At 46.9% G+C, this 10660-nt stretch overlaps 1 protein-coding gene across 2 annotated transcripts in view; it reads right to left on the bottom strand.

The window, feature by feature from the left end:
• Positions 1–2645: 2645 nt before the first annotated feature.
• The window catches only part of Spred2 (sprouty related EVH1 domain containing 2), a 128306-nt gene continuing 120291 nt past the window's right edge, over positions 2646–10660 (bottom strand). For both annotated transcript variants that reach the window (XM_070004508.1, XM_070004509.1), the window contains exons 5-6: positions 8614–8751; positions 2646–6270 (exon numbers count right to left, since the gene is read on the bottom strand). In XM_070004508.1, coding sequence (XP_069860609.1) covers positions 5602–6270; positions 8614–8751 — 807 coding nt within the window. In that variant the 3' untranslated portion in view covers positions 2646–5601. The remainder of the gene's footprint in view (positions 6271–8613; positions 8752–10660) is intronic.

Genomic DNA, 10660 nt, shown 5'->3' with positions numbered 1-10660 from the left:
GTTCAAGCCCCATGACCCACAAAAGAAATTAAAACTGCCTTGAGGGCTTATCCAACCACCCTGGCCTGCTTGTGTGGGTCCACTGTTTAGGAGAGGGATAGTGCTCCTGAAGCAGCAGAAAGTGCAGGCAAATAGTGTCAATCAACAAGTACCACTGAGCAGGGCCCAGCCTGTCCTGCAGAACCAAGGCCACTGACTTCCTCTCCAGTAGGTAGCCAGCCTTACTGAACCTGTGCAACTCTCACTTGGGCTATTAACATACTAGAAAGCTCTTCAAGGAAAGACAACTGAATTCAGAATCACAAGGTGAAAGAAGGAATAGAACATCAATATCCACCATGTGCTTTGGCCTGCTGTGTTTTGAAACAGAATTTTCTCCAGCTCCTGGTTTCCTAAGGGCCCAGAGCAAAGGAAGAAAGAAAAGCAGAGCGCCTCTTCTGTGGGTCACACTGTAACTAGGGTAGAACACTGAACTTTTTCCATGTGCTCCCTTTACTAGGAGCAGTCACTCCCTAGTTCACCTGACCTGTCCCTTGCCTTCCAAGTGAAGTATGATCTTTCCTTATCAGGAGTTTGGTAATCAGTAAGAAGCTCATCTAGCCTGTCCATTGAGAAATGGCAGAAACGGACGTGACTGGATTATCAGGGATAAGAAAAGCGGGAGGAAATAATGGTCTCCATTCCTGAGACTACAGAAGGCTAGGTGATTAGAATCAGTTGTGTTACTTGGCTACAACCTCCACCTGTGAGGTGATATCCACCAGTTTATCATCCCTAGTACACTCCCCAGACAAGAAGTAGCTGCCTTTTTGTTGTTGCTGTTGGTCCTGGGGTCTGAGCTCTGGGCCTGGGCGCTGTCCCTCAGCTCTTCATCTCAAGGCTAGTGCTCTACCACTTGAGCCACAGCACCACTTCCAGCTTTTCCCGCTTATGTGGTGCTGAGGAATCAAACCCAGGGCTTCATGCATGTGAAGCAAGCACTCTACCACCGAGCCACCTTCCCAGCCCGTAGCTGGCTTTTTTTTTTTGAATAGTCACTTTGCCTCAACAACTTGTCTTTGGACCTTATGCTAAGTTAAGCACCTGGTCTTGGGTCTCGTGATTAAGATTTTCTGGGAAGCTCAACTCAGGTGAGGTCATTTTGCCCAAACGGCTAATGGTACCAAGTATTCAATGAGCTTGATAGAATGACGTTTCTGTAGAGACCACTCAATTTTGTAGAGGTCCAGGAACTGGTGGCTCAAACCTGAAATCCTAGTTAATAAGGAGGCTGAGATCTGAGAATCATGGTTCAAAGTCAGGGCAGGAAAGTCTGTAAGACTTTTCTCTCCAATTAACCAGTAAAAAGATAGAGCTGTGGCTCAACTGGTAGAGTGCCAGCCTTGAGTGAAAAAACCTAAAAGGCAGTGCCTAGACCCTGAGTTCAAGCCCTGGGACTGGCACAAAAAATAAAAATTTGAAGTTCCTGAGATAGCACCCACCCATTTTTCTCCTACCTGGATGGCCCCTAAGCACTCCTGGATAAGATTAGCAGGCTTTTTGGAATAGAACAAGATGCCAAGTTCTTGGCCAAGTACACAGGGTACCAAAGGCAACAAACCATTGTAAGGCAGCTGGGGAGGGAAGGCTTTGGGTGCTAGTCCCGGCCTGCCTGGACCAGCTGGCCTCATGTGACTTCGGGTCACATTAGTTACCCATTGTAAGGCTGGGTTCATCAACTGTAAAACAGCCGAACACGAAGAATGGAGAGCAAGGAAGGTCTTGTTAGGTCCTGCCCTCTAGTTCTCTCACTAACTTGCAGTAGCTCCCTTGGTTGGTGGCTTGGGAAAGTCATGCCTATGGGGGAAGAGTTAACACTAAGATGGAAGGCCCTTCTAAAGGAGCCAGCTTTCCTCTGCGACCCTCAAAAGACCTCATGTTTTCTTTCCTCCTGGAGATTGTCACAGGGTGCATTTGGAGAGTGAGTGCTGCTGAGGAGCAAGGGTCCTGAAGTTTGAAGCAGTCTTCTGTGAGAAATTCTTACATACACCCACACCCGAGGTTGAGCAGGAACTGGTGGAAAACTGGAGGAAGTACAGCTGTTCCCTCTGAGGGACAGTGCGGGAAGGCAGGCCTAGGATGAGGGGGTGTTTCCCAGGCGGTGGGGTGTGTGTGCGTGTGTGTCTGTGTGTCACACAGCATTCCTTTCACTTGAGGCATCTGAGCCCATGGAGCTGCAGTCTTCCCTGGGGAACATGACATAACTAAAGGCAGGAAGGGCCTCACAAAAACAGACCGGTGTCTGCACATCCCATCCTGTGTGTGTCTGTACATCCCATCCTGTGTGCCAGACACCAAGGCTTGACTCCCTCCCCAGCTCCAGCCAGACAAATACTCCAAAGCCAGCAATCTGATAGGATGTTTTTATATTTACATGATACATTTTAACGCAATGGCTACATTGGTCAAACATATTAGAAACCATAAAAAAAAGTTAAGAACTAAAATATACATCATACACTTGTATATATATATTTTACACAGGTAAAAAGGCTTATTATAAAAAATCAATACAACAGGGTTTTTTTTTTTTTAGTATACAGGTAAAGAATGAATTATGCTTCAGGCACTTTAATTTGTTAATGTCAGCAAATAGCTTTGGGATGTGTGTGTGTGTGTGTGTGTGTGTGTGTGTGTGTGTGTGTGTATGTGTGTGTCAGGGAAGCTTCTAAACAGAAAAATCTTTTGGTTAATGTTTTGTTACCACAGATACAAAAATAAAATCTGAATAATTTCTCTCAAATGATTGACATCAGTATGGCAAAGCTGACTGGGAAAATACGGCACACTGTTCAGCTTCAGTGTGGCGAAGAGAGACAGACGTATTTGTATTTACACAAATGTCCCCATGGCTGTCTTTGTGCCCTGAACCACTGCCTTCACAAAACCAAAGGGTAGATACACAGAGTCAGATTCACTAGCATACACTCTTCAAGAGATGAAAACCAGCAAGGGGCTGAGGAAGACAGGATGAGTGACAGCTACATACAGGTGACCAACACAAAGGGACCCGTGTGTTCTTACTGAAATAAATAGGGGCGACGTAACTGAGGTCTGACGAAACATACATTAGTGTTGTGCTTTGCAGAGGGGACCTTAGAGAAAGGCCCCGAGGCGGTCCCTCAGGCAGGGGACAGTGGTCTCTCCACAGTAGGAGGCTGGCTGAGGGTCTGCTAGATGTTCTCCAGAAGGGGGTTCTCTTCCCTTCCACGGATCCCGACGCGCAGCTCTCTGCTCCTTTTCCACACTGGATAGCTCCAACCAGTCATTCTAACAAATGAAAACATCTACCAACTAAGTCATCAGCACACTGACTGGGGTATTTACACTGACGATCTGTCTCAAAGAAATAAAACACTCCTGACAAAGGTAAGCATGGCTAGCATTTTCCCAATGTGACTGGCAGGTTGGAAGAGTCCTTTCCTTGAACACTGAAGTCTTGAGTGCAATAAAGAAAGGGGACCGTGGGAAGTGAGGGGTGTGGGTAGGGGACTAGGCAAAGCCTCTCACTGGCAATTACCATGGAAAGATCTGATTGTACTATGCTAGGTACAGTAACCCCTCTTCACCTTTCATTTTTGTTTTAGAGGAGGGGGAGGTATACTGGGGTTTGAGCTTAGAACTTTGCACTTGCTTGAACCTCACACTCCCTTGTCCCCCTCCTCCTACCTTTTTTTTTTTTTTTTTTTTGCTCTGGTTATTTTTGAGATTAGGGTCTCACTTTTTGCCAAGACTGGGCTGGACCTTGATCTTCCTATTTATACTTGTCACTTGAACTGGGGTAAAAGGTATGCACCACCATATCCAGCCTTTTTTTTTGGTTGAGATCCAAGGAGGTTATCCTAAAAGTTGTTAGCCTAGTCTGGTTTGGAACATCGATTCCTCCTGATCTCAACTTCTTATATCCTACACACTGGGGATGACAAGTACACATCGTTGAACCCAACTATTGGTTTAGATGTGTTCTCATGAACTTTTTTTGTCCAGGCTGACCTTGAACTGCAATCCTCCTGATCTCTGCCTCCTGAGTAAGCTAGGATTACAGGTGTGAGCCACCAGCACCTGGCTTCTTTCTTCAATAAGATTTGGCTATTCCTTATATTAGAAAAATACTCTTTTCCAGCTAATTAGAAGCCTCCTACGTGGCAAGGCGACAGGCAGAATCAGTTGGCAACCTGACCCACTGTGCACCCAAGTGGCAAGGCTGGATGTAGAGTTGCAGGAGAAAGACACTTAGGCATTGGAAGGGTTTTTACATATGGCCTTGTTTTTTCCCAAGTATAAATGAAGAGTTTGATGATGTGAAATTGAGTCCAAAAGGAAAACCAGAAACATAAACCCACTGACAAAATGCAATCCACCACTCTTCAAATGGTGGGTTTAAATGTATCGCATTTAAAATCCTCCCTGGTTAATATAAAACTGTCACCGGGGTTAGGGAAGCTCGGAGTGTGTTGTTATTCACTACAACTTCAGTGCTTCTTAGCAAACATGGATTTGTGTCTGGATTACAAAAACAATGAGCAAAATTTCTTACTTCATCCATGTTATTCTAATATTGCTAAGTTGGTTGTTTTTTTTTTTTTAAGAAGTGGTGGCAACACAATTCTAGAAAGTTCTGTGTTACAGGGAAAACTGAGGTGGGGGGGGGCTCCTAGAAACCTGGAATCCCCTTTCTAGCCCTGGTCCAAGAGATGCAATGCAGTTAAAGGAATTTTTCTTAATTCTCATAAGTTAATCTGAAGTTAAGGCTCAATTCTCAGTCGTTTTGCAGGCGAGTATTTTGCATCAGTGAATAAGTTCAACAGATTTGGTGTGGTATGGGAATGACGACTAAAGATGGAAACCGCAGCTTACATGGTTAACTTAGCTGTAGAAAAGTTAAAGCGCTATTATTCTGTAGTACAAGATTGTTGACTAGCTCATCTCCTACACAAGGTAACTGGCTGCAGGTTAGACTACTGCTGTTGCAAGGGTTTTCTCCTTCTCCGACTTAACATTTGCTGCAGGAGCCTGGTGCTCGCTAGCAACAGGCAAGGTGAACCCAGAGAAAGTTTAAGTCTTCCGTGCTTTTGGAACACACCACCCACGACAATTCCGCCCCGCCCCCCAACCCAATTCTAGTCGTTTGCACTGCAGACTTCTTTGAACTGGAAGAGGTGTGTGTGGGGAGGGTTGGGTATGGGGGGGAGCCGGGGTGGGCGAGGCGAGACAGGAAATCAACACCTGGAGAAAAGACAGCGTGATTACAGGTTGGTAAGAATACAAGAGTCTCTGCGGAAGGTTCCTTTCCACCAGAACACTGTACGAGTTGTGGAGGGGTGTGTGTGGCTGACAACCGGGGCCCTGGGGAGTGGAGAGCCCACCGGGCAAGTTCCCCAGACTGGAATGAATGGTGACCAAGAAAAAGAGGCCTCAGTGGCTCCCCTTGCCCCTTCGGGTGAAAGGGAGCCGGGAAGAGGGTGTGTAAGAGACAACAAGTTCCCTGGAGGCTGAGGATGGAGATGGGGGTGGGGGTGGAAGGCAAGGGAGAAGGGAATGGGGGGGTTGGGGGAAACTGAGTCAGGCGGCCGCTTTGTGCTTCCCGCCGCAGCACCTGCACATGACTCCGCAGTGGTGGCAGGCCCGGAGGGGCAGGTAACAGCACATACAGGGGGCCAAGAAAGACAAGGCAATGAGAGCCACCCACCGGAGGCAAAACTGCTCGTCGCTGGTATCGCACGAGCAAGGGTCTGTGTAGTCTCCCTCGGGGTCCGACATGCAGTGGTAGAGCAAGCTGTGGGCGCACCACATGCAGCTCACCCGGCGGATGCAAGTTCTCACGGGGTCGGGCGCGTCCTGGCAGCGGCCCCGGCGGTTCTCCTCGTGGTTGAACATGTCCCTGCAGTACACGCAGCGCGAGCGCTCGCCGTCCTCCTTGCGCCGCCGGCCCTTGCTCCCCCGGGGCGGCTGCGTCTTGATCACGCCGCCCCCGCGGCCCTTCGGGTCCTCGGCCAGGCCGAAGTCGGACGAGTCCACGTAGGGGTAGTTGTAGTCATGCTTGGGGCCCTCGCCCTTGGCGAAGTGCACGTACGAGTCGGCATCCTCCGCAGGGTCCAGGTACTTGCCCCTCACCGGGGCGTGGCGGTAGTCCTCGTAGCCCGTCATCCAGATCTTCTCCCGGGGGTTGATGCGCACGACCTCCTCGTCGTCCTCCGGGAAGCTCACCTGCGGGTAGGGCCTGGGCATCCGCTGCCCCGGGGAGGAGGGGAAGCAGGCCGGGTGTTAACAGCAGCGATCCCTCAAAACACACATCTATCTCATCCAAACCTCCACCCCCAGACATTTCTGGCAGGAAGCTACCATTTCTTGAAATGAGTTAGTGAATTAATTCATTATTAATAGTTGATGCCAGCACCCCCCTTAGCTTTTTTTCCCCTTCCCTCAAGGCTGCGAGCACTCTTACCACGAGAACCACAGCTCCTAATTCTGGCTGTCTGCTGGTTAATTGGAGATCTAGGTAAGAATCTTGTGAAGTTGCTTTGCCCAGGCTGCCATCCTTACAGCTCAGTCTCCTGAGTAGCTAGGATTACAGGCTCCAGCCAAGCAGTGCTTGCAGGCCCAGCCGGGAAGTGACCCTTTACAGGATGATCGACAACTGTATTTGAATTTCTATCCATTACAGAGTCAGGAATCCAATTAAGTAGGTGGGCCCAGAATTTTTTCCCTTTCCTTGTGATGTGTCACCACATGCAGGAAGTGAACAATAAGGATGCACGTGGATGCATATTCGGAAGCCCAGATGGAGACACAGTAAGATGTAGCCCCCACAATTCTCTCTTCCTACCTCCCCCAGGAAGGTCCCACCATAGTAGTGCATGCAATAGATGGAGTTCTAACAGCCTCCTTTATAGTTCTGCCCATTTTGGTACAGTATGCTCTGTTGCACAATTGGCTGGGACTTAAAAAAAAAAAGACTATGAATACTGGGGTTGCACTACCTGCTTTTATGTTCTGTTCTCTGAAACTTTTGTAATTTACTGTGCACACTGGGTCACAACATGAAATGCATTTTTGTACTTGGGGTCCTGTTCTCTAGAACAATAGGTGGTGCCAGAAAATGTAGCATAGGAACCTACACAAGGTGCACCTTGTCATCTGGTTAAAATTTGATTTGAAAGAGATATACAGATATGAAAAGGATCAACCAGAAGCTGAGTAGATTTGAATCCTGCTAGGATCCGTCAAATAGTGAGTACCTAGACCCAGTCATACTCACAAACTTTCACATTTAGGCTATACTATCCCTTAGGGTGTCTGCTCTGTAGTTAGTCTTACTATAGTTTACATACAACAGTATCTGGGCCAGATCAACAGGTCCTAGAAAATAGTCATTCCATGTGTAGCTTATACTTCTGCCATGGCCAGGCAAAGAATGAGATTCCCCACCTCTAAAGGCCTCTGGGCATGAGGGTGTCTCAGGAAGTAGGAGCATGGCTTTGGAGTGACCCACTGCAGTCAAACATAAGACTACAGAATTTAGTAACTCTCTACCAAATGCTTGGAGGTTAGCTAAGCTCCTGGTTCACAGGATGCTTGATGTCGAATACTATCCATGTCAGTATATATTGCTCTAGAACTAACCCCATGGTAAGGTATTTGCCCAGTACTTCCCATGAGATCAAGAGCTCTCTGAAGGGGAGGCCACATAATACTTAAAAAAAATTTTTTTTTATTATTACACATCATACATTTTGCTCTATTTCCTGCCAGACTCTCCCAATCACAGCTCCCCAGTCTTTGAAAAATCATCATCTGGAAGGATTTAAAACAAATCTTGGCTTTTTCTCATTTTTATTTTGTAGAAGGGAAGTTTAAAAAAAAGTCACTGAGACTGTAATGTGATTTTTTTTAAAAAAGAACATCTTAATGTCAAAATATTAGGAAGCACACAATAAAATGATCCTTTAAGAAAGAATCAAACAAATCTAGCTTTATTTAGGTTTAAGAAGAATTCTCTGTTTCTCATCTGAAAGCAGTTTAGTAGCCATACAGGCACCAGTCCATGCCCCACAATTTGGGAACTTGTTCCATAAAACTGCTGTTCAGTAAATATTTGTTGAATTATTGAATCCCAGACTGCAGTTACATCTCCCTGAGCAAGACTGGCCTACAGCCTCTGGTGTCAGGGGGCCCATGCCAAGCGTATAGCATTCATCAAGACCTAATGCTTTCACACTAAGCCCGAAGGCCCTTGGGACCAAGGAACACAGAGCTATCCTAGTATTCTGGGTGAGACCAGATGTGGACTTGAATCTCAGTCCCTCGGGTACTTCACGGCTCTCCATCCTCATCTATAACCTGGGGATGCCGACAAACCTGTCTCCGAAGTGATTTATAAGGGCTAATTTAAAGCATACAAAGGGTGTGGTAGGATATCTGGCTCAAGAAAATGTCAAGCAGGGCTGAACTGCCACCACCAACACCTTCATTGTGGGTAGGGTACAAATCAGGAGAGCCAAAGAAGGCTAGGCTGGAGTATCAGGCCAAGAAGGAGGCCATTCTGAGGGGTGAGAAGGAAAGGATGCTGCTTACCTGGTCAAGGTGATAATGGTCTGTGGGGTATGGGTCCAGGGTATAAATCCTCCGGTGCTCACAAGATGTGGGAGAGGAGATTGTCCGAGTAGGTTGTTCCCGCTTCTGAGAGGAATTAGAAGAACTGTCTGTAGCCGTCTAGTTAATTAAAAAACAAACCATCATTAAAACATATACAGAACTCTCATATGCTCTACTCAAAATCCATCCACTCTTCAGTCATGGCCTCTTGCAGTTATCTTCCCCAATCTTGAACTTGCCCTGGCCACCTGACATGTCTCCACCAGTGGAAAAACCCAATCACCAGGAAAGGTGGGCTGGTTTGATCAGATGTGGAAGTGGCACCCCATTGCAGGGAAACGGCTCAATACACCAGTTCCCACCAGTGACTCCAGTGTGAATGAGGACAGTCACCTCATTTATGATCCTGACTGCCAGCTGCGATGGCAAGCAGGGGAGACGATGTGTGCACGTGAAAATAATACCAAAGTTTTTACATGTGAGGCCAATCGCAGCCTGGGATTTGTTTTCAGAGAGAATGACATCTCTGGGCTATCCTGAGTACTTGCTTTCTAGGATGAATTTTTGTAATCTCTTGAAGCTAGATGCAAATGCTAGAGGTGCTTTAATCTAGGAATGAGGTGGATGACTGCACAGGAGAATGAGGACCAGCTCTGTGAGGGGGACGTTCTCTATCCCTCTATCCTATTTGCATCCGTGGGGCTTATTAGGTAGCAATGTCATCTGTGGCTACAGGAGGAGCTCATACAACCCTATTGGCTAGGGTTGACCTCCCCCCCCCCCGCCCCCTCCATAACACAGTGCCTCTCATCAGTTGCTTTTCCTCTGAGAGTTTCAAACTCAGAAGGAGTTGCTATTTTCCCCTTTAGTCTCTATAACTGGGAAAGACTGAACTGATAATTAAGACTTCTCATTTTCCTCAGTCTACCTTTTCTTAGGTCTTTGAAGTCAACTGCCTACTTTTACCATTGCAGACACATAACAACAAGCAAAGAACTTTTAAAATTTTTGGTGCTGGAGGTTGAACCTAGTTCTTGTGTGCATGCTAAGCAGCTGCTTAAAACCAACTGAGATACACCCCCAACCCCAAACATCTCTGCACGGTGTTATATTGAGTAAGTGCTAATAGTGTGCCAGGCCCTGAGTTGCACGATTCCTTCACATACACCATGTTGCTGTCTGTGAGGTGCGTGCACGCTTCTGCTTCCTACCCCATGTGGTGTTTAGTTGAGATGAACACATTACAGTTTTTCCAAGTAAGAAGATAAACATCATACAAATCAGGACACAAAGAGATGGATGTTTCTCCCAATAAATACCAAGCTTTCTAAAGATTTCAATAAATAGCTTGTCAATGAGTAGATAAGGGCCCTTTCGTATGATTCAAACCTCAAGAGTTAAATCTGTGTCCAACATTCATATTACAGTCACCTATTATGTTAGCTGTCATCTTCCTATTCAACACTGTAGCATGCTCACTCCCAGAATCTAGTTCTCAGAAAGCCAGCTAACAGATTACGGTCCATCTCTGTGTTAGTCATCTGTTCACCCATATCCACCCTATTTTCTGTGACCCAAGCTCGGGTTAACAATGTGCAGAAAGTCGTTCTGAGAAACAAGGCACACCCAGTTTTCCTAGTATCCATTAGCCAGGCAGAATCCTCACTGTCCTAGGCACCATCCTCCCTCCCCAACCTGCGTGAACTCAACCCACTGCACAGCCAAGAACAAAGCTCCCCAGATGTCTGTCAGTCATGTGAGACAGGCAAAGCCTTCCAGTATCTCCTAATCTAATGTTGGATTTGCACCAAGGAGCAAGAAAGTGGAGGACCTCCAGCAGGAGGCACAACTGAAGGTATACCAGCCCAGCTTGCAGTGAACTCCAGGAGGGCATGCAAGCAAGAGTGGCTCCATCCATTAGATCTATACTCCCAGACAAACCTGGCTAAGACAGAGATGACCTACAAACTAAAAGGATCAGCCATCTTTTTTGTTGTTGTTGTTGGTTATGGGGCTTGAACCCTGG

Source organism: Dipodomys merriami, unplaced genomic scaffold, assembly GCF_024711535.1.
Source record: "Dipodomys merriami isolate MVZ:Mamm:240054 unplaced genomic scaffold, mDipMer1.0.p SCAF_63, whole genome shotgun sequence".
Taxonomy (NCBI): Eukaryota; Metazoa; Chordata; class Mammalia; order Rodentia; family Heteromyidae; genus Dipodomys; species Dipodomys merriami.
The sequence above is the reverse complement of the archived record's forward strand: the minus strand, read 5'-3'. Positions and strand labels throughout refer to the sequence as shown.